General features: G+C 55.7%; 9 protein-coding genes across 9 annotated transcripts; 4 read left to right on the forward strand and 5 right to left on the reverse strand.

The window, feature by feature from the left end:
• Positions 1–1,049: 1,049 nt before the first annotated feature.
• Positions 1,050–2,054, reverse strand: CH63R_08886 (Dipeptidase; the record flags this gene model as incomplete). The annotated part of the gene is made up of 1 exon (XM_018303860.1): positions 1,050–2,054. One exon carries the CDS (start codon positions 2,052–2,054, stop codon positions 1,050–1,052), a length of 1,005 nt encoding a protein of 334 aa, XP_018155883.1.
• Positions 2,055–2,993: 939 nt separating this feature from the next.
• On the forward strand, positions 2,994–4,687 carry CH63R_08887 (Pantothenate transporter liz1; the record flags this gene model as incomplete). The annotated part of the gene is made up of 4 exons (XM_018303861.1): positions 2,994–3,198; positions 3,263–3,284; positions 3,344–3,709; positions 3,769–4,687. 4 exons carry the CDS (start codon positions 2,994–2,996, stop codon positions 4,685–4,687), a joined length of 1,512 nt encoding a protein of 503 aa, XP_018155884.1.
• Positions 4,688–4,797: 110 nt separating this feature from the next.
• Positions 4,798–6,527, reverse strand: CH63R_08888 (uncharacterized protein; the record flags this gene model as incomplete). Its single annotated transcript, XM_018303862.1, has 3 exons — positions 4,798–6,194; positions 6,249–6,282; positions 6,372–6,527. 3 exons carry the CDS (start codon positions 6,525–6,527, stop codon positions 4,798–4,800), a joined length of 1,587 nt encoding a protein of 528 aa, XP_018155885.1.
• A 645-nt stretch (positions 6,528–7,172) lies between these two features.
• CH63R_08889 (Adenosine/AMP deaminase) lies at positions 7,173–8,952 on the forward strand (the record flags this gene model as incomplete). The annotated part of the gene is made up of 2 exons (XM_018303863.1): positions 7,173–7,987; positions 8,052–8,952. 2 exons carry the CDS (start codon positions 7,173–7,175, stop codon positions 8,950–8,952), a joined length of 1,716 nt encoding a protein of 571 aa, XP_018155886.1.
• Positions 8,953–10,541: 1,589 nt separating this feature from the next.
• On the forward strand, positions 10,542–11,112 carry CH63R_08890 (Ribosomal L22e family protein; the record flags this gene model as incomplete). Its single annotated transcript, XM_018303864.1, has 3 exons — positions 10,542–10,556; positions 10,664–10,929; positions 10,986–11,112. The coding sequence occupies 3 exons, from the start codon at positions 10,542–10,544 to the stop codon at positions 11,110–11,112; spliced, it is 408 nt and encodes a 135-aa protein (XP_018155887.1).
• Positions 11,113–11,383: 271 nt separating this feature from the next.
• CH63R_08891 (Mitochondrial carrier) lies at positions 11,384–12,408 on the reverse strand (the record flags this gene model as incomplete). The annotated part of the gene is made up of 2 exons (XM_018303865.1): positions 11,384–12,207; positions 12,264–12,408. 2 exons carry the CDS (start codon positions 12,406–12,408, stop codon positions 11,384–11,386), a joined length of 969 nt encoding a protein of 322 aa, XP_018155888.1.
• Positions 12,409–14,427: 2,019 nt separating this feature from the next.
• Positions 14,428–15,709, forward strand: CH63R_08892 (Integral membrane protein DUF92; the record flags this gene model as incomplete). Its single annotated transcript, XM_018303866.1, has 3 exons — positions 14,428–14,613; positions 14,676–14,757; positions 14,820–15,709. 3 exons carry the CDS (start codon positions 14,428–14,430, stop codon positions 15,707–15,709), a joined length of 1,158 nt encoding a protein of 385 aa, XP_018155889.1.
• An 818-nt stretch (positions 15,710–16,527) lies between these two features.
• Positions 16,528–20,049, reverse strand: CH63R_08893 (RanBP1 domain-containing protein; the record flags this gene model as incomplete). The annotated part of the gene is made up of 1 exon (XM_018303867.1): positions 16,528–20,049. The coding sequence occupies one exon, from the start codon at positions 20,047–20,049 to the stop codon at positions 16,528–16,530; it is 3,522 nt and encodes a 1,173-aa protein (XP_018155890.1).
• Positions 20,050–21,846: 1,797 nt separating this feature from the next.
• CH63R_08894 (SCP-2 sterol transfer family protein) lies at positions 21,847–22,352 on the reverse strand (the record flags this gene model as incomplete). The annotated part of the gene is made up of 3 exons (XM_018303868.1): positions 21,847–22,010; positions 22,072–22,272; positions 22,337–22,352. 3 exons carry the CDS (start codon positions 22,350–22,352, stop codon positions 21,847–21,849), a joined length of 381 nt encoding a protein of 126 aa, XP_018155891.1.
• Positions 22,353–22,437: the final 85 nt, after the last annotated feature.

Raw genomic sequence — 22,437 nt, forward strand, 5'->3', positions numbered from 1 at the left:
GCTCGACCGGAATCCAGTTGGTTCCGTCACGGAACCTTCTCGACTCATTGGGTTCGTGGTCTGGAATCGAAGAAGAAAGGGTGTTTCTGACGAGAACAACCAAGAAAAGGCGATGTACACGGTTTCCAGCGCTGAGTTTAATCCCGAATAAAAATCAATCACATTTTATTCATTGCTGTAAATATTTCACTTAAAGATGTTGTGAGATTTGTACTTGGATAGTACTGGCGCGCCCGTGGTAAGACCGTAATCACCTGGCTGAAGGCCCATTGCTTCTGCTGTGCCGTTTTCTATTGACGGATGAGTCCGCCTAATGAAGAGACGTTGAAGAAAATGGGTAATCCACGCCCAAAAAGACGACGAAAAAGAGACAAAGTGCAAAGAGAGACAGATTCTCAGAGTTCCCAGCCCATCTTGGCTTTCCTACGCAGGGCAGGCATCGAGGACGACGACACAGATAACATAGACAATGACTGTGAGCAGAAACCCTTAACTACCAATACATAACTCTCCGTTGCAAGATCTCTTGCGTAAGGACATGCAGGGTATTCGTGGTAGTGCAAATCCGGGCAGCCTGGACGTCGACCTTGATGGCGAGTAGAACAACCATGGACAGCGTCACCACCTTGATAGTAATAAGGAAGAATGCATGTGTCTCCTAAAACCCTGCAATGGTTTAAACGAGACCACCGAAAACCGAAAGGGCTCTCACAGATCGGCGCGCTGGTTCTTGAGTCTATCAGGTGGTCAGTGTTGCGTCCCCATCATCTTCGTTCCTGCTCACAACAGTCTTCTACTAACTTCTAGACCAGACATGTCAGCTTCAGGGTCTCTAAGAAGCACATAGCATAGCGACTGGAAGGAGGGTGAAGGGCCTTGCGGTGAGGTTGGTGTGCTCATACTGGACTACATCCATCTGGGGTACCACACCAAGCACAGCCAACGAACCCTCGTAAGTATGTGTCAAGGACGAGCTGCGGATCCGGAATCTGTTGAGGGGTAACTTGTATTACTTGATGAAGTATCGCGTCTGTTATAATCTCCTGTTTCTATGACCCAAAAATCTTCTCCAGGTATTTCAACCAGTTCTCGCCCAAGACTTTCTTCATCTTTTCCTCGCTCCAGCCCTTCTTCGCCACGGCGACAGCCAGCTCTGCCCGCTCAGCCAGCGGCCCAAGTGGCTTAACGACCTTTTGGCTCCCCCATGGTGTCAGACGCCGGGCATATCCCTTATCCCTGTTACACCATTCCAGAAAGTCGCTTGGCCTTGCGTGTCCCTCGCTGGCATCTGATCCAACGCCGACCAAATCTTCGCCAATCAGCCCGATAACGTAGTCCAGGACATCCACATAGTCCTCTATCGTGCTGTCGTTGCCCTTTGGCATGTGCGGTCCAAACTGGGATAGACCGACGAAGCCCCCTTTGCTGCCGATGAGCTTGATCAAGTGATCCGACTTATTGCGGGGGTGGTCGACCAAGCCACCGGGAAGCACATGCGAGAAACACGGAGGCTTTCCGTCCGGTGCGTACGTGATCACGTCTTCCGACGTCTGCGGCCCGACGTGGGAGAGGTCGCACACGATACCGAGACGGGCCATCTCGTCCACCACCTCGCGCCCGAACCCCGTCAGCCCGCTGTCCCGCGCCTCCGAGTACCCGGCGCCCGAGTAGTTTTGCGTGTTGTATGTGAGTTGCATCTTGCGCACGCCAAGGTCGCGGAAGACGCGGAGGTAGTCGAGCTGGTCCTCGATGCCCGACGTGTTCTGCCACGACAGGAGCACCGCGGTCTTGCCGGCCTCCTTAGCGGCACGGATGTCGGCCGCGCTGTGGGCTTGGAGTATCAGGTCCGAGTGCTCTTCGAACCACCGCTTCCACTCGACGACATTGGCGAGGCTGCCACGGAGGCCCTCCCATAGACCACATGTGCAGGAGACGCCGGTGATGCCGCCCTTGTGCCAAGATTCGAAGATATCGCGGGACCAGTTGGCGATGTTGAGTCCGTCAAAATGGATTGCCGAAGCGTAGATTGCTCGTGCTTCTGTTTCCGTCACCATGGCGTCTGTGCAAGTAACCGGATTCGCTGGCTTGGTGCTCCAAATCTGTAAGTTCAATCACAAGGCTTGACCGAGGGATACGACAACAAGAGATACCAGAGAATAAGGCGTTGACTTAAAAGCAGACCACTTCTTATGGAAAGCTCATGAGTCCGATGCACCAATGACATCCCACTGGCACGAGAACGGGGCCGAACCCGGAGATACGGTCAGCAAACTGGACGTCGGAGAACGTCCGGTAGGCGGACCACATGGTATGGTGGTATACGGCCCACTGCTTGCACTGGTCTTGACAGATCCTTCGATAACGCCATTCCATGGAATGATTGAGCCATTTGAGAAATCAGCATACGCAGGGAACCCGGTTCCAGAGAACGCCGATTTGGTTGGTGAGTTTCGAGATCGGTCCAGCCTGGGTGCTTGCCTGCTTTTATCGTGAAATCTCACTTGTCGATTCTTCCATCACGAGGGACTTGGCTTCGACCCATTGCAACCGTCTCTTTCTTGCCCCCTAAATCCTATCAAAAACCTCCTTCTCTATTGGAACAAAAACCCGGAAAGCTTGACTTGTCGGAGATTTATCCCACGTTTACTAATCAACTCGTCCACCTTGAACCCCGGTCAGATTCACAGGGCTAGTTCAAGTGATTGCGACCATACTAGGTGTGATCGGGAGTCGGGGAAAGTGCGCTCAAGATCACCGGGCTCTAGGCCGACAACGTCTGGCCTGTTGTCGGAGTGTATCCGACGGTGGTGGTTGACGCCATCGCCGGGGAAGTCAGCCCGAGCAAAGCCGGCCTTCTGGGGGTTTTACATAAAGCCATCAATCTTGCAACCGGGTTTTGGGTATTTAGGGTTGCAATTAGAGTCAAAGTTTACAGCATATTGTTTCATCATCGTCGTCTTCTTGAGTAACACCCGGACGAGAGTGATATCGACATGGACCGTTCGTCGGAAAACGACGGCAAAGACACCGCTTCCGTCGCGGTACAGCGTGACGAACCACAACCAAAGCGCTCTCTTCGTAAAAGAATCGCCGCCGTAGTTTGGGATAGTTTGGACAAAGACCCAGAGGAGCGCAAGTTCATCGCCAAAATAGATTGGTGGATCTTGAGCTACTGCTGTGTCGCCTATTTCGTCAAGTGTGAGTTCAAGATGCTCTCGGTGTCGGCGTGAGGCTGTCCCATAGCCACTAACATCTACCCTAGATCTCGATCAGACCAATGTCAGGTACACTTTCCATCGCATCCGAGACTCTTGGGAGATCGCATTTAACCCAGGGCATTTAGCAATGCATATGTGTCGGGAATGAAGGAAGACCTGCATCTGACGGGCAACGACCTCAACTACCTCACGACCTTCTTCAACATCGGCTACATCATCGGCCAGCTGCCATCCCAACTGATCCTTACCCGGATTCGACCTTCCATATGGCTGCCAACGCTTGAGCTCATTTGGAGCTTTATCGTAATGGGCATGGCTGGGGCGAAGAACGTCCAGACCATGTGTGCACTGCGCTTCCTCGTCGGCCTTCTCGAAGCCTCTGCATATCCCGGCATCATGACATTGTTGGGCAACTGGTACACCCCGCAGGAGTTAGGAAAGCGGGCTTGTATCTTCCAGGCATCGTCTTCAATCGCGCAAATGTTTTCTGGGTGGGTCATCACGTACCCCTTTGTGCCGAAGCCAAGTAGGGGTGTCTGACAGAGTACAGTTACCTGCAAGCTGGATTACTCGCCGGCATGGATCACCGTCATGGAATCCGGGCGTGGCAGTGGCTTTTCATCTTCGATGGTTTGTCTTCTATTCACTTCGATCTCCTCTCGGACCAAACGGCGACTAAGTCTCACGCAGGAATCATCGGCATACCGGTCTGTATATACGGCTACTGGGCCATCCCGGACCAGCCGACATCGTCTCGCGCCCGCTGGCTCAAGCCGAACGACCGGAGAATGGCCATCGGCCGCATGGAATCATGCGGTCGAGAGCCCATCCGCAAGCTCACCTGGCGCACTATCAAGGACATCGCCAAGGGCTGGCCCGTCTGGCTCTTCAGCGCCATCTTCATCGCCCACGTCCTCGGCATCCGCATCTATGCATACTTCAACGTCTGGCTCAAGTCGACAGGACTCTTCACCCCCGAAGAAGTCAACTTGATCCCAACCGCAGGCTACGGCACGCAGGTCTTCTTCACGCTAACGTACGCGTGGGCAAGCGACGCCATCGGCTTGCGGTGGCCGCTTGTGATTGTCGCATGCACCGTCGCCATGACCGGAACCGTGATCCTCAGCGTCTATCCGGAGGACAACATACCCGCCATGATGGCGGCGTGGATCCTCACTTTCCTGGAGACCGGGGCCGGGGCACTGATCATCACCTGGATCAACGAGGTCTGTTCGCACTCGGCCGAGCACAGAGCCGTCATCATCGGCGTCGTGGAGACGGCCGCGTTCACGTTCCAGGCATGGGTGCCCTTGCTGGTATATAACTCGGGTGATGCGCCCAAATTTCCCATTGGCTACGAGATGGCCACCATGTTCTTTGGCCTGGAGATCGTGTTGACTCTGGTGATCCTGTGGTGTTCCAAGAAGTGGCCGGTTAGGAAGATTGAACGAGTCGGCGATAGCGAATAGTTCAGAAGCGAGCTGTTTTATGCGAGTACTTCCGGCTCAAGGTGTGAGTATGTGTACTCGCATTAGAACGATCTCCCTTTGCTCAGAAGATACTCGATACAAAGTATTGTCTACAAAGCTGTAAAGTACACAATTGCGGCGATGGCGACAGCTGACCAAGTACTACTGAGCACTGAGGTTTCTCGCCACGAGTAGGCAGAGCTATCCTTTAGCCGCGAGTAGCACTCAAAGCTGCCGATGATTCCTTGTTCAACCAGATTTCTGAAAGGTTCACAGTCAAGCGTAGCTACGTTGTCTGGAGTGAGCCTGAATTCATGCAGGACCTTGGGTTGGCTCGTCGTGTTGACAGTGGCGTTTTGGTACTCAAAGAACGATTCGCTGGGAGAGGTGTCAGGGAATAATAGGTATCGCATGGCGTTGTGGGGAGAAACGTACAAAAACGCGGTCGTCAAGTTGCCACTACTGATATCGACCGAGAAGATATCTTTCTGTGGCCAGTACCATGATCTGACCCACCCGCCCTTCTCGTCAGGCATGTACTCTGACGTGAAGTTGACTTCGGTCCGGCTAATGGTGAGGCTAAAGTTGGACCATTGGGCTGCTTGCGGTGGATTAGAGACCCATGTCATGTATTTCTCCGCTTCTAGGTAAAGCCAGCCGAGTTGGTCAAAGGGTAGGTGCAAATGTGACATGTTGGTCAAGGCTGAATAATACTTGTCGACAGTCAAGTTTTGCAAATTGGGGCTGCGTCGAAAGCCCGATATACCATACTGCATCTCCATCTCACCAATGTGTATCGAAGTCGTAGATTCGCCGCCGAGAACAACTTCGAGTTGCCCGGCGTCGGCGTCCTCGGCTCCATGTATTAAAAGCTTGGCCGACTCGTTGAACCCCACAACAACTCGCTTTATCCTTCCAGACGCGAACAAGGAGGCGGATTCGACTTTGATGTTATTGTTAAAGATGCTGTCGACCGACTCTAGGCTTGTGGTGCCGATCAGGATGCCGTTCTGAGGTCCAAATGTCCGAGCAATCTTCTGAGCATCGTAGCTAGGACCAACGCGTCTCAGCGCTGTATGCTTCAAAGTAGAAAGCCCCGGTGCTATTATATGGATCGATCCAACTGTGTGAAGATTTGTGACGTCGAGGTAGGTAAGGCCGTATGTGCGCTCAAGAGCGAACGAACCACCAACGGTATGAAGATTTGGAAAGCTGAGGTTTTGAATGGTCGATCGGTACATTGAGCCAATCATGGTCACGTGGCCGTCGACCCTTGTCAAGGTGGTGGAGGCAATATTGACACTGCTGTCCGAGGATGACATGTCCTCGTCCCCAAAGATACTGCCGTGAATGACCTCTGGGCCACTGAGATCGATATCGGCAGTGTGCACTGGGAAAATGACCAGGTTGCCGTTCACTTCACGGCAGCTTCGTAAAGCGTTGGCATCGGCAGGCTGCTTGATCAAAAGCCCTTGACCCGGAAAATCACAGACTTGCCCGAGAACACCTGGGCACTGAGGTTAGAACTGCGATGAAAAGCTGCGTGCCACACGACACTTACCATGGCATAGCGCGATTGCCGTGAAAGCACCAGCCTGCAAACATTTTGAAAAGCTAATCATGACTCCGTATGTGACTGAAGGCTTGAAGGGCCATCCTCCTGAAGACTGGCGCTTTCAGGAACGTAGCCCATTATCATATAAGGTTGCCCGACGTCGCGTCGAAGATGCGCTGGGCAGGGGAAATTACGAAGCATGAGATGCCGAAAGTGGTGCCAGCCAAGATGCATCTCAGTGGCACAGCACACGCCAACTGGTGAAAGACTGTCCTGAAATCGCATGTTGAAAACAGGTCTGCAGGGAGGAAATTAGCTCGGGCGTGGGGGAGCCAGGGGTTTACGTCCTCTTCTGGAGTCGATTGGAGTATTGCTTTACGCCCGACTGCGCGGAACCCCTGTGGGCCATTGATATCCTGTTAAGAGACCACGTGGGCATGCTGTAATGCTTGGAATGCTTTTTTCGACGTTTTTCTATTTTGCAACCACTGAATTGTGTCTAGCAGCCGAAATCTCTTGCTAATTCCAAAAACGGCACCATTGGCGAGGTAGGCGCCCGAATACCCGAATACCCGGAGGCTTGGTGCCTTCGATCACCTTCCGTTGCTACCGGTCCGAGATCCGGCAGCGCCCCGGTGTGGATCCCCGAATGGGTCCTCCGATGGCGCATTGACCACTATCTCCTCGACCCCGCGTCTCCGTCTCCATCGCAGACCGCCTAATTCCATCGAAAACCGCCGGTGACGCACCAAATCTAGACCACACGCACCGGAGCCGACCGAGCAGCAACTCCACGGATCCTTGCCTATCTCGCCGACGTCGATATCCACACTGCGGTGCGTCTGAGATACCTCATAAAGCCACGACGTTCGCCGGGTTCCTCTGCCTCAATCTCATCTTCCAACACAAACCCCGCACCGTCCGCCCATCATGTCCCTCACAAACGAAGATTGGGAAGAAATCCGCCAGGACATCCCCTCGGTCTCGGACCCTTTCATCGCACAGTACATCAATGGTCGCGAAGCGCTCATCGCCCAGGAGCACAAGTCACGCGCCGACGCTTCCTTCCGCGCCGCGGCTTCGCCCATTGCCCGCCGTGCGGCTGACATTGTCGCCCGCATCCGCGACGAGGAGAAGCGGACGATATGGAACGCGCAGGCCGAAGAGGACCTCGCCACGAGCGAGGGTCTTGCACCTTTCCCCGGGATGATGTTCACGCTCGCCAAGCAGCGCCTCGAAACGACCCGTCTGTGGCGCATTGTGCAGAAGATGCCCAAGGGCTCTCTTCTCCACGCTCACTTGGACGCCATGGTTGACTTTGATTTCCTGTTCGATGTTCTGCTGAACACCCCCGGCATGCATTTTGCGGCGGACGAGCCCCTCTCGAACGAGGCGGCCAAGTCCAACTCTGGAGTTCACTTCAGATTCAAAAAGGAGGAGAACAGCCAGAGTTCACCGTGGGAGAACAGCTATGTTCCCGGAGAATTTCGGCTGCTTGCCAAGACGGCGGACGAGTATCCCGACGGCGGGAGGACGGGATTCCTGAAATGGCTGAAGGCGAGATGTACCATCACGCTGACGGATAGCATGGAGCAGCACCACGGTATTGACGCCGTGTGGCGCAAGTTTGTCTCATGCTTCACAGTCACCAGCACCATCATTCACTACGAGCCTATTTTCCGCGCCTTTCTGAAGAGGCTCATGGCGTCGCTGCTGGCGGACGGCATCTACTGGATTGAACTCAGGTGAGAAAACGAAACCTGCCCCGTCGCTTTCGACTCAAAGATCATGGCCACTGACAGAAACCAGGTTTACTTGGCCGCTCAACTATTGCCGCGACAGGCAAGAGGAGCCAGAGAAGGACTACAACCACATGTTCCAGGTAATGGAGGAGGAGCTCGCGCTCTTCAAGTCCGACCCCGCCAACGCCGCCTTCTGGGGCTTCCGCACCATCTGGACCACCATCCGTCAACTGCCTACGCGCGACATCATCGAGAGTATGGACAACTGCATCACCACCAAGATCTCGTGGCCGCACCTCATCGCCGGCTACGACCTCGTCGGCCAGGAGGACCTGGGCCGGCCCCTGCGCGACCTGCTCCCGGAGCTCTTCTGGTTCCGCAAGCAGTGCGCGCAGGAGGGCGTCAACCTCCCCTTCTTCTTCCACGCCGGCGAGACGCTTGGCGACGGCGACGAAACGGACCAGAACCTCTTTGACGCCATCCTCCTCGGCACGCGCCGCATCGGTCACGGCTTCTCCCTGTACAAGCACCCACTCCTCATCGACATGATTAAGGACAAGCGCATCCTCGTCGAGTCGTGCCCCATTAGCAACGAGGTCCTCCGCCTCTGCGGCTCCATCATGTCGCACCCGCTACCCGCGCTGCTGTCCCGCGGCGTCCCCTGCGCTCTTTGCAACGACGACCCGGCCATGCTGGGCCAGGACACGGCGGGCATGTCGCACGACTACTGGCAGGCGCTGCAGGGCTGGGAGAACGTCGGGCTGCTGGGCCTGGGATCCATGGCCGAGAACAGCGTGCGGTGGTCCGCGTTCGAGGACGAGACCCCTGAGCAGTGGACCGCGGGCATCAAAGAGGCGAGCCTGGGGTCAGGCGTCAAGGCGGACCGGCTCAAACAGTGGGCAACCGAGTGGGAAAAGTTCTGTCTCTGGATCGTGGAAGAGTTCGGCGAAGAGTCGGGAAAGGCATAAGGGAAGAATCACATGGGAGGGGGACGGTGGTGACAACCTTGACTTGGGCGAGTTCGTTTCAACAATGGGGGCTGTCTGGGTTACATGAGCAATGAAATTGGGCATGGGGGCGGTATGTATACAACGGAGTTTCAACAGTAAAATGTGCCAAACGGATTGGCCGGCTCAAGGGGGTAACATGACATTCAACACGGCGAATAAAAGGGCATTCAACGCAGCTCTGGACTGAGAGAACCATGGCAAAGGCTACTTAGGAACTGGCTGTATGTTTAGGCTGCACTATCCAGCATCATAAGGCATCCGCCAGCTTAGACAAATATTGCAGATCGACATTGCGAGCCATGGTGAATGCGCCAATAGCGAATGACGTCGATGGTTCAGGCTGGGTAGAATCGCAGATGCGGTCATGTGGCGACCCAGAGTAAAACAATGTTTATGATCCTAATAGGGTCAGAAACGAGGAGTCGCAGCAAATATGGAAAGTGACAGCAGTGGCAACTCCAGCCCTGAGCCTGTGGAACCTTTGCTGTTTGCCAGTGGTTCAGTCTGAGCATGTGGGCGAGACGCAAATGACTGATTTGACCTGCTAAATCTCATACCATCACCTTGGTTGGCAGAACGTTTACAGGCCGAAGGCTGTTGTCGTACGAGAATATCCGGGCAAGAATTCCGCGATCGAATGAGAACAGACACCCCAAGCGCTCGCGGCCAAATCCCTCCCTCCCCTCGAGGCTCATCCGAGAAGCAAAACAAAGCCAGTTCCAGTAACGACCTCCATCAGTGTCACTGCCCTTGACGGTGAGCTTCGAGTTCAGCATCTGATGTCTTCAGCAGCAGGTATCGTGGAGAAAGAACATTCAGAGGACGAGAAACCGGATTGCCTACATGGCTGAGTCCCGATACGAGACAGTCGATTGGGAGCCGCAGATCATCCGGGGTTCAACCCACCTCCAAGCACGCCCCGATGTGGACAATGGGCATACCCCGGCCCAGAATCTTGAAGCGTGGCACGGGATGATAAAAGTAGAAGGACTCATCTCGACTGAAGAGTCCATGAGAATCGACTGGCTCGGCCCTCACGAAGGAGTAGGACGAAGTCTCACGCAGCTTGGGGTCCAGCCGATGAGGACAGCCGGGTCTGCTCTGGTGATGCATTCATATATGGGCTCTCTCCGGTATTTGGGGCAGAAACACGGGCCAGCCAACATGATGCACACTCACTTATGGATCATCGTCGAAAAGATACGCCAAAGGACTGTTGCGACTGGAAGTTGTCTCTTCACTGTAATCAGGGACATCCCGGTCAATGTGCTTGTCTGCGCAGAGAACGTGCCCCCACCTTTTCCGTGTTGAGTGGACGCTCGAGCCACATGGGCCAGCGACTACGGACAAACGAATGTTCCGTGCCCTAATTTTTCCGTTTTTTCCAACCCACACAGAAAATCCACTCGCCCGCGGCCGAAAAGTTCGTGAGAAGAAGACCAGGCTCAACCGATCTCAATCAGACAATTCTTCCCCCCTTCCCTCACCACACCCACAACAACCAGACGCAGGATCAAACTTCTTTGCGTTCCGCACAACCGTCCAAAATGGCTCCTCAAGCAGTACGTACAACATGAGACAACCGCTTTGCTGTTGGCCCAGCCCGCGAGCTCGAAAGAGCTGCGCGCGGCGGCGGCGTGAAACAGTAGGCTAAGTCAAAATTCAATAGGCGATCAAGCGCACCGGCAAGGGCAAGAACCAGAAGGTCACCAAGAAGTTCATCATCAACGCTTCCCAGCCCGCCTCGGACAAGATCTTCGACGTCGCTGCCTTCGAGAAGTTCCTCCAGGACAAGATCAAGGTTGAGGGTCGCGTCGGCAACCTCGGCGACCAGGTCCAGATCTCCCAGCAGGGTGAGGGCAAGATTGAGATCATCGCCCACAACGAGCTCTCCGGCCGCTACCTCAAGTACCTGTACGTTGCCATCTACGCAGTGTTTGTCCCAAACGTTGCAATCGAAACAGACCGCTAACATCACCTCCCCCTCACAGGACCAAGAAGTTCCTCAAGAAGCAGCAGCTCCGTGACTGGCTCCGTGTCGTTTCCACCTCCAAGGGTGTCTACGAGCTCAAGTTCTTCAACGTCGTCAACGACGAGGCTGAGGATGATGACGAGTAAACGGTTTCTATGCATGGGTCAGGTTACTTTGGTCGGCATGGCACTGGAATTTTGGCAAGGTTAATGGGAAATACCATGGGGAATACCAAAAGTTAGCACCATCGTGTGCTTGTTGATCTGCCACTCCGTTTCTCACCTTCTGATCATGATGCGCAATTGTGAGATGTGATTTATGGGTATCCTTGAACAGTCTATGTATGAATTGATCCGGTTGCCCCCGTTTACGATGTCCAAATGTTCTACAATTCATCGTACACGCAATATCTCCTCCCTACTCGGGCAAGGCCCTCATAACCCCCTCGAATGCGACCAATGCCATGGCATTGGCTGGGAATGCCCTAAGGAAACACGGCAGAAACCCGCGCCAGTAACCCTTCCACCCCGCTTCCCTGTACACCGCGGTCGCGGCGTCCCTCCACCGAGGAAATCTCTGGACGCCGTCGTTGAGCCCGCCGCCGAGGGGGTCCGTCATGATGCGCTGCTTGATCACATCGGACGGGTAGCTCGTCAGCCAGAAGACCTGTGCGCTCAGCCCGCCAGCCCAGAAGTTCACGGCCGGCGCGCTGAGCTTCGTGTTCTCCCTAAAATACCTCGAGAACACGTCGTAGGAGCCCCACCAGCAGAAGAAGAAGCCTCGGAACAGCAGCGTCGCGCTCAGGCCGTGGTAGACGCCCTTCACGCCGTGGTGCGCGTAGATCTTGCGCAGGCAGTCGACGGGCCCGCTGTACAGCCGCTCGGTCTTGTTGGCGGCGTATTGGATCTGCAGGCGGGCCTTGACGTGCTCGACGGGCGCCGCGATGAAGCTGACGGTGCTGCCGGCCATCATGCCCGCGATGCCGTGGCCGTACGACGGCAGGTTCTCGACGCTACCGACGCGGAACAGGCGCTCGGCGACGAGCCGGCGGTAAACTGTCAGGGAGCCTAGCATCACCGAGTCCATGAACATCCAGCCCACCAGCGGAGGGGTCGCGCCCTTGTACAGGCCCGGGACGCCCTCATTCCGCAGCGTCTGCGTGACGCATTGGAGCGGCCCGCTGAAGCGCGAGGCGTCTGTCGTCTGGAGGCGCACCTTGATCGTGTCAAAAGGGTGGCCGACTTCGCAAGCGTCAGTGCAGTCCCTACGAGCCTTGGGACGACGGGAAATGACAGACCTGTGAGTTTTGCTATTCCGGAAAAGACTCCAGCGACGAAACCCTTATAGTTTTTGACCACAACCTTGGGCTCTTCCCTCACGTCTGCGGCCATGGTGACGTCTGAGTGAGGGGGAACCGCCGTGAGATCACTAGCAGCGGACATCGAGTCCGTTGATAATTCACAACAAGTGCAACCACCTCTGAGACAGGCCGACGGAAAAATCCGAGAGTCCTGGTACAAAAGACGAAGACCAGTTCTATCGTGTACTTTTTTGTGAGCCTTATACGAAATCCATCACAAGTGAGTTGGGGTAAGGATATGTGGTGCGTCCCGTGCTTCATGAATCATGAAGCTCTGATTCTCGCTAGGTAAGCAAAAAAAGGAGCCGATTCCGGGGACGGCGGCCCCCCCCGGTATCTGCGTTAAGACCCGCTGATTGGTTAGGCGAAGCTCTTTGGACCCTTGAATCAGGTTTCTTTTCTGCAGGGACTCTCTGTTGGCATCCCCATCCGACCACGAAAAGCTGACATCCTGGATACTAAACAGTGTGTCTATTTTCTTCTATTCTATATTATGCGTCCCATATGAGATTAGCCTTGATTCGATCCATAGTGCGAAACCAAGTATTCTTTCATCTGTCAGACTAATTCCACGCCATTCCGAGGTCTTTACCCAACCCGTTTTCTTTAATTTGTCGCGTCCTCCAGACAGGCACTTCGAAGCCGTAATCCCATGAGTCGTAACACGGTTCCCCCAGCTTATACACGCTACGTTTCGCGTACCTTGAATGAGCTTGCGAGGTGAGCATCATTTTGACCAAGCTCCCTGACGACGTGGCCGTGAATATTGCCAGGCATGGCTTTTCTTTTGCTATGATAAGGAACTATCGTCCCGCAGGTGGAAGCATCGCATGCCCTGTCATGTCGCGAGCATCTTACAGGCCGCATCCCCAGCGAGAGAGGATCTTCTTCCTGGACGAAGGTTTGAAGGCATCGTTGTTGCTGAACTTGCCATCAAGCGAGACTTTTTTCAGCCAGTGTAACAGGTCACTCGCCAGTTCTGCCTGCCGTCTTGCCGAAGAAGCTCTCGAGAGCTAGGAAGTCTTGGAAAGCCAAGGGTTGGTCGCAATGAGGTGCGACGTCGGCACGCGAGTGGCAGAGGCAGCGAGCGGGTGGACAAACTCGTTGTGGGGGCAGCGGTAGCGTTTCTCATGTCGATTCCGCGTCGGATTCGATCCTTTGGACTTCGCCGCATTATGTTCGCTTGCCCGCTGCTCTTAAATATCGGCACCGCTGTCGTCACATATTTGTTGAAAACTCCCCAGAAAAGACGGTTGCTCGCAATTGAATCTCCAAATTCGTTGCAAGAAACCCCGCCGTCGACATCTAAATCGATGAGTTGTTATAGACGGTCGTGCGAAGCTCAAAGGGAGCCTGAAAAAAGGCGATTATCTCTGCGAGTCAGATGGTCATTGAGCTGGCTCGTTGACATCGCGCTCGATAACCGGGGTTCTCCGCGACATTATTCTTGATGTCTCAAGGCCTACTGCTTCCAAGAGAAGATGAAAAGCAAGAGAATTTGGCGCTGTAGTTGAACTATCTCTCAAGACGCCTACAAAATAAGAGGTGGTGAAGAGAACAAACAGCTAGAGGGAGCTGGGCGAGAAACTGTGCCTTTGACACCAGCGTTCCTGCGGCGCTTTATGGCGGGATGGCGAGGTCAACTCTTAACTTTGGGGTCAGAGATATTAACACCTCATCAAGCACCAAAACCACTGCACCAGCGGATTTGGGCGAGGTTCGAAGAGGAAACGTCCGAAATGTACATGATTACGGGGTTATTGAAGGGCATGTGAATTAGCCTCAGTGCATGGCAATTGCTACTGTCTATGGACCCGAACAACTGAATGAATATCCGAGGGACTTACTTGTCTATGCATCTAAGAAGAATGGAAAAGACATGCATCAATGAGGACGAGTAGCTTCGCGGACAAGGATCTGGAGCTCCCTCCGAGCTCCCGGCGCTGACGTCACGTGGAGTACACACCCTCTCAGAACACCTTCGCCCATCCATCCCACCTGACAGCTTTGGAGCGTTTGTCCGAACCACTCTACAACTTCGAGGGGTTACTCCAAAAACGAGAATCTCGACAACCACGATACCCGAAGACGAACCGCCACGATGAAAGCCATCTACGCTGTTCCGGCGACCTTCGCCCTCGTCTACCGGGCCTGGTCGCACCAGTCCCTCACCCCTGCGGGCATCGTCGCTGCCGTCATCACAGCCATCGCGCACGCCTACCACCCGTGGAACCTGCCATTCGCGCTGCTGTGCACTTTCTTCCTTGCCGGTACCAGAGCAACAAAGGTATGAAGGATTTATTTGCCGAGGAGCTGGTGGCTGGTTACATTCTGACCGTTTCCCCCCAGGTCAAGCACCATGTCAAAGCTCAGATGACGATGGCCGCCCGAGGCACACCGGGAGGTGAAGGAGCGCGCACCCACGTCCAAGGTAAGAGCCCTACCATCACCTATAACCGCTGTCTCTAAGTCAATCTAACACCTGAACGATAGTCTTCGCCAATTCGTTGATGGCCTCATGTCTCTCCCTCCTCCACGCCTATCAACTGAACAAACGAAAGGCCGCGATCCTCGACTCGACGACCCCGAACCCTTCCGGTACTCTCTGCTACTCCTGGGGCGGCGACCTACTTGTCGTCGGCATCATCGCAAACTACGCTGCTGTCGCCGCCGACACGTTCAGCTCGGAACTGGGAATCCTGGCCAAAGGGGAACCCCGCCTGATCACGTCTCTGACCCTGCGCAAGGTCCCGCGCGGCACCAACGGTGGCGTCACCCCGCTCGGCATCGCCGCCGGCGCGCTGGGCTCCATGATCGTCGTCACGGCCTCGATGATCTTCCTCCCGCTCTGCGGCGACGACAGCGCCGGAATTTCCGCGTGGACGAACCAGCAGCGGTCGACCTTCATGCTGGCGATGACGCTCTGGGGCGTCCTTGGAAGCCTGCTCGACAGCGTCCTCGGCGCCGTCTTCCAGCGCTCCGTCCGTGATGTGCGCACCGGGAAGATTGTCGAGGGCGAGGGTGGTACCAAGGTCCTCATCTCGTCCGATGCGTCTGATCACGCCGACAAGAACCAGAAGCGCGCCGCCATCAAGGCCGCGGCGCTTCACGGAGAGGGCAAGCGCGCCGTCGAGCAGATGCAAGAGGTCGACGGTGTAGAGCCCGCCGAGACCAGCGACGCGAAGAAAAGATACGACCCGGAGGACAAGCACCGCAAGCCGACGATGGGTGACGCCAAGCCCTCGCGGGTCGTCGAGACGGGCTGGGACTTGCTGGACAACAACGACGTCAACTTTCTGATGGCCTTCACCATGAGCATGGGGGCCATGGGCGTCGCCAGCTGGTTCTGGGGTGTGCCGATCGAGTCGATTCTCGACCTGTAGAAATAGCAATGCATACATACTCTTCTGGCTTTCCTGCTATCCCTGGGCCTTTTCGGATTCCAAGGATGTGAGGCCTCCATATTCATCATGTCTGGCCATCGCGACAAACCTGCCCTGCAAGTCATTGGCATCTCATAGTTTGTCCAAATCAACAGGATCTGTCAAGAGGACATTCTCGCGATTCAAAGCAAGCCCCCGCTGGTCGACTGCCTCACATTTGCATCTTGTCAATCTCTTTTCATACAGACATCACGTAGGGGTGGGGTTCCGTCAAAGTAAGTGGTACTGAATTCCTTTCGTACCTAGTGTACTACACAATTGCCCAATCCCCCCATATGCCATACTACTTCTTCTACAATGATTTCCCTAGTCGGAACACGACTCTGATCATCCCTACTCCTTCACTCTGGAAACCATACACTTCGAATGCGAGCGCGCGCGCGCCTCCGGAGAACCCTTCCATTCCGCCCAGCCTCATGCACCATGGAGCTTCGCCATGATGCTCGCCACGATGGCGAGAAAAGAGCTGCCAGGAAGAAGTAGAAAGCGAATAGAAGAGAAACAGAAAAACAGCAAGAGAAAAAAAAACCTCCAAATTTCCCAACGCCAAGCCCAAAGAGCAATGCTATGCCTTACCTTTCTTTAGTTCGCTACACGAACTCGCTTTTCTTCCTCTTTGCCTCGCTCTCTTCATCTAGTATAAGTCTGGACCGTAAAAGCAGTCGAAGGCGGCACAGAAGACAGTCCGCCCCAAGGAAAGGAAAACACTTGGTCCATTCTCCCATCATGCGTCATGCTCGTGGTATTTCAGTCATCCCTCATTTGGCGTTGGCCGACTTGTGAGACTCAAGAGCGCCGGCCAGGGTCTTGGCCATGTCCTCGTTCTTGACCTGCACCATCCACGTTTCAAGACCGTTACCGGCCTCGTTGGAGGTGGTAAGCTTGACATACTTCTTGTCCGCCTTGTAGGTCTCGCCGGGCAAGAGGGAGCGGTTCAGCACAACGTGGCCGCGGGGTTCCGCGCGCAGAAGCATGCGAACGGCGCCCGTGTTCTTGTGCTTCAAGAGACGGAACGGGCCGACACCCTTTGTGGACCACGGACTCTTGTTCTTAGGCTGATCGTCGCCGCTGTCCTTGTCTTCTTCGGACCCGGGAAGGATGAACTTCATAATCTTGGCGCGGACGTCGTGAACTACAATCTCATCCTCCTCACCGGGGCCACCCTCGGTAAGCTTGAGCTGCTCGTGAGGCTTGCCGTCGGCATCGTCACCTTCACCACCGCCAGCGGCCTTGTCAGCCTCTGCAGCCGGCTCGGGGGTTCCATTGGCAGGGGTGGTAGCTAGGCTGGATGCGCCACCAAAGTTGAAGGGCGAGTTCGTTCCAGTGGTCGAGGCGCCGGCCGGGGCCTGCAGGTTGCCGAACATACCGGAGGTATGCTGTACGGGCTTAGAACCAAAGAGGCTGCTGGTGGGTGCCGAAGTCGATGCTCCGAAAAGCGGCTTTTGAGAAGCGGGCGCCGAGGCATTGGCGGATCCATTCGAGGCGCCAAAGGCGAAAGTAGGAGTCGACGTCACGGGAGCCGCAGGCTGGGCCGGAGCACCGCCTCCAAATTGGAAGGGGGAGTTGCTCGACGGCGCAGCAGAAGAAGAAGCACCGCCGAACTGGAATGGCGCAGAGCTGTTTGAAGGAGCAGAAGATCCACCGCCGAAGTTGAACATGCCTCCAGATGAGGGGGCTGGAGTAGCGTCAGTCGCACCGCCATTGTTGGATGCGAAGGGGTTGTTGAAACTCTGGCCGCCGCCGCCGCCAGCGCTGAATGTAAAGGATCCACCGCCGCCAGAGCCAAAGCTTGGAGGGCCGCTGGCTCCTCCGTTTGTCTGAGCAGCAGGTGCAGCACCTCCAAATGGGTTGGATGAGGGCGCGGTCTGGCTTCCTCCAAAGTTGAACATGCTGCTGCCCGACGGTGCGGAAGGACCATCCTGCTTCATGGGGGCGCCGCCGAAAGGAGAGTTGGCAGCCGGGGCAGACTCCGCCGGCTTGCTGGCACCAAAACTGAAGATGGGCGCCGCGGGGGCAGGAGCGGCTTCGGGTGCCTTGGGAGCCTCGGTTGGCTTAGCGCCGAACAGGCTAGAAGTGGCCGACGCCTGCGCGTTGTTGCCGAATAGAGGCTTCGACTGGAAAGAAGTAGAGCTGCCCGAAGTGCTGGCACCGAACAGAGGCTTGGCAGATTCAGTGGCAGGCGCCTCTTGGGGGTTGCCGCCGAAAAGAGTCGAAGACTGCATCACAGAGCCCGCAGGCTTGTCCTGGGCACCGAAGAGGTTTGAAGCCGGGGCCGGTGTCTTGGTCTCTTCCGCCTTGGGAGCGGAAGCACCGAACGCGAAAGTCGGCGCAGCCGCCGGCTTGACAACGGCCTCATCCTTCTTGGGCTCCTCCGAGGCCTTGGGCTGGAACCCAGACGAAGAAAATCCGCCGAAGAGCGACTTGGCAGGAGGTTGCGAGCTATTTTCCTTGTCAGACTCTGCCCCCGTATCTTCCTCAGAGCGGGAGCGCTTCTCGGCCTTGGGCTTGTCGTCCTGCTTGGGAGCACCAAACAAGTTGGAAGAGGCGGGTGCGACCGGCTTAGCACCAAAGATAGAACCGGAGCCGGAGCCGGAGCCGGAGCCGTTCGTAGACGCGCCGAAGAGACCGTTGCTGGCCGGAGCATTGGTGTTGAATTTGATCGGAGAGTTGGGGTTCCAGGTCGCGTTGACGGGAGCCGGGGCGGGCTCCTTGGTCGAGGCAAACGGCGCCTTATCGGCCGCCGGCGTGGGCTCAGCTGAGTCCGCGCGGATGGGGTTGCCATCGTTGCCCTTGTTAACACGGTCGAAAAGGCTCTTGCCAGGCGTGCTTTCTCTGGCATCAGACGAAATGCTAGAGGGACCAGTCGCGGCGCCAGTGGAGAAAAGGGGCTTCTTGACACCAAAAGGGTTCGAAGCCGGCTGGGCCAAAGGTGTATCGGCGCCACCACTAGCGGCAACACTGGGCTCGTAGCTCTGCTGGCCAGCTTCCTGCGTGCCCGCCTCATCGTCAGAGTCGGTCTCACTCTCACCGTCAGCCTCCACACCGCTGTTCTTCGCAGAGCTGGCATCGGAGAGGTAACCAAAGATGTTGGACGGTTGGGCGGGCTTGATGTTGGCCTCGAGCACGGAGCGAGAAAGGTTGTTGTTAGCAGTGGCTTTCGATGCGCCAGCGAAGGGGTTGGGCTTTGCCTCTGCAGCCTTGGGGGTTGCCTTGGGGGTCGAGGTGGGTCCCTGGTTGTTGGCAACCCTTTCGAACATGCTCTTGGTTGCCGACGGAGTGGAAGTCGACTTCTGTGATTTGCTGGGCTGGTTCTCGTCCGACTCATCGGTCACGGTTGCCCTTCTCTTGTTCTTGATCGCAGCCGGAGTAGCTGGCTCTTGCTCCTCCTCCCTGTCCACAGCACGTCTCTTGTTGTTCTTGTTAGGAGAGGCCGTCGAAAGCGCAGCGTCCTTGGGAGTCAGTTGCTCCTCGGCCTTGCGCTTGGAACGCGTGGTCTGCCTTGAAGGACTGGAGTCGGCGGCGTCATCCTCAGGCTCGGGCAGATTGTGAGCGGCTCTCCACTTCTTCAACACCTCCTCCGAAGGCTTGACGTTCTTGAACTCGTACAGGCCGTATCTAAGCATAATCAAGCTCCGACTCTTTTCAAACTCCTTGGCGAAGTTCATGATGTTGAGCTTCCAGTCCTTCTTATTGAAGATCTCATTGGCGGCATATTTGAGGCGGCGAAGGTCCAGGACGCAGAAGAGCTGACGGCGCTGCAGGTCGTCGTACTCGGGAGGGACAAGATGGCCAAGGTACTGATCGGCGTATACGGTGCCCTTGGCTTCGAGCTCGGGGGGGATGTCTCGCGCAAGTGCTTCGCCAGAAAGTTCAGGCGGCGGAGAGGGAATGCGCATCTGGAAAAGGTCGACGGACGTGGATTTGGCAGTCATGCCTCGCGGGGTCGCCTGAGCAATGGTCTCCCGATACACCTTCTGCGAGGCCGGGGTCGCACCCGGAGCAAATACCTTCTTGGCAGTGCTCGCAGACAGGCTTGGCGCAAAGGGGGAAACGGCCGGGCTCGCACTAATGGAGGAAGAGCGGAAGAGGTTGTGGGCGGTGGAAATGGTGCTCGTGTTGAGGTTGCTCGAGGGCGCGGGATCGCGGTTTAGGACTCTCTGGGACGGAGCAGTCTGGGGAGTGCCCAGTCGCTTGTTGGGGTTCAGAGGCGAAGCTTGGTAGCTCCGGTTCGCGAATTTGAGCGACGGGCGCGGGCGCGGGGTGCTGTTTCGGTGATCCATGATGACGAGCGTGGAAGAAAGATGCGGTATCAGGATTAAAATTAGTCGTTGGAGATGGCAATGTGGTCGGTCGACTCGGCGTCGGGAGGAGGGTCGCGTCTCGATTCACGCAGGATTCGCGGACAAAGCGACGGGGGGGAAGAAAATGGGGGATGAGGGACGAAAGCAGATGCTGCAGCGGGAAGCAGCTACTCAGGAGTGGATGCGAGTGGATAAAAAGACTCGAAAGGCAATGAAGCTTCGACAGCAACAAAAGGCAATAGCGCAGCGATCAGAAAAGCTGATGCTGAATGGCGCATCAAAGACGGCCTTGTTGGTGGATTGGCGGAGAGGAACCAGGCGAAAGATTTTGGTGCAGGATGTTTTTTTGGTGTGGCACGTCCGGGCGACTGGCGACGGGCAACGGGGCCAGCTGTTGAGAAAAAACGAGCGACGGCAGGTGCAGGGGGGCGAGAACGAGCACCTACCTCGACGATAGCAGCGCCAGGATCGGGATGAAATGACCCACTTTTCTGCCGTATTTATCTACTTAACCTCAGGCAACCGTGACCGCCTTCAACACGAGTTGGAGTTGGTTTACCGCTGGCTGCAACACACACAACTGCGGCGACGCGACTGGACTGGACTGGACTGGCTGGTTGATTGGTTGGATTCTGGCGCTTCCCATTCCACATTTCTATTCGAGCTTTCTCCGACCTCTCACCAACTCCAGTCGGATCCCGCGTCACTGAATGTTACCGAAAGGCTTAGCTCTGGACAGTTCACCAAATACCCGCAAGAATACGTGCTGTAGCTTTCTGCTTTTCTACTGCACTGCTCTGTCGCAGTTAAGCAACATCCGGGGATCGGAACCGGTGCTGGTCCGGGCCTCTTCCACTCGCGTCTGCTGAGTCAGCTCGGGTCATTCTACCCAAGCTGACTGCGCTCCTGACCAGCACCAGGAGACTGCACCTGCGCGACTGAAACCAGGGGGCATCTGTCCAAGATTCCAAGTGGCGGTTTTGCTCATGGATTAATTGGTTCCTACAGCCTGCGTCTTAGAGGCCGCATGGCGCCCTTTTGTCGAATGTTGAATCCATGTGTTTTTCTAGAATGGCGAGCGGTTATTGAAACGTACCTATGGTTACCGACTCGTTGGTCTCGTACGATAATATTGCGACACATCTGGCCAGAGCCGGCTCTCAACGGCCGAAAAGCACAAGTGAAGCTCGCGGCGCTGGCTTCTCCACCGCCCGGCCAAAACTGGGTCTACTGACTCGGGCCGGCAATGGTCGGGAATCGCATCATCGCAGCCCCAGCATTGCTGCACGCGGTCAAGGAGACGGAAGCACGTGTCCACGTGTCCACCAGCATGAGCATCGGACGTCCGCCATGGCTAGGGGCAATTTGCGTAGGCCTACGAATCTTGGTGGCAGTCGTGTACAACCAGTCGAGCACTTCACGAGGTTGCGAAAGTTGTTGCCGAAGAACTGATTCATCATCACATGCTTTTTTTTTTTTTTTTTTGGTTCTCCCTCCCCAAATGCGCCTATGCGACGGACCATATGCGCATCTCACATCGCGAATCATAACCCTTCATACCAAAGCAGTATCAATGTTCTGTTTCCCCCATGAGTCTCTCATCTTTTCTTGGGAATATTCAATCATATGCAAGATAAATGGTCATATTCTCGTTTCCTACGGCAACGCTACATTTGGCGCGCATCCAGGTCCAGCATCAAATAGCCGATCCAACTGGTAGGTATGGTACAGGGTATTACCGACAAGACAATGTCCACCACGACCGTCGCGACAAATTTACAACTTGGCCTTGGTCTGGGCCTTCTTCAGAATGGGCTCCATCTTGGTGGCCTTCATGACGTCGCCCTTGATCTTGAGCTTGCCCGACATGAAGAGCTTCTGCGCGTTGGCCTTGCCTTGGACGAGGTTGCCAAAGTCGGAATCGGACAGAGACAGTGTGACTGGTGCGAGTATGTCAGATTAGGGCTTCAGCGCACGCCGAATTGAGTCCACAATACATACCGGTAGGCTTCTGGCCAGTGCCCTTGCCAACCTCGCCCTTCTCCTTGAGGTCAATGTGCCAGCTATCGGTCTCGCCGGCCGCGTTCTTCAGGGTGAAGGCGAAGATGGCGTTGCCCTGCTTGATGGCGTCCTTGCGATCGGGCTCGCTGGCGCTGAGTACGGAGTTGATGGCGTCGAAAGCGGCCGAAGAAGGAAACTTATCTGCGGGCACATGACATTAGTGCTGGGCGAGGAGGGGGGAAGTCCCATGTGATCGGGTACATACCGTTGGCGAGACCCATGTTGACTGTCTGTTTTGGGGGTATTTGGTGGGCTTGAGTCGGAGAGTGATGGAATCTGTATGTTTGGGTATAGGGGATCGCGAAA

Source organism: Colletotrichum higginsianum, chromosome 6 (assembly GCF_001672515.1).
Source record: "Colletotrichum higginsianum IMI 349063 chromosome 6, whole genome shotgun sequence".
NCBI lineage: Eukaryota > Fungi > Ascomycota > Sordariomycetes > Glomerellales > Glomerellaceae > Colletotrichum > Colletotrichum higginsianum.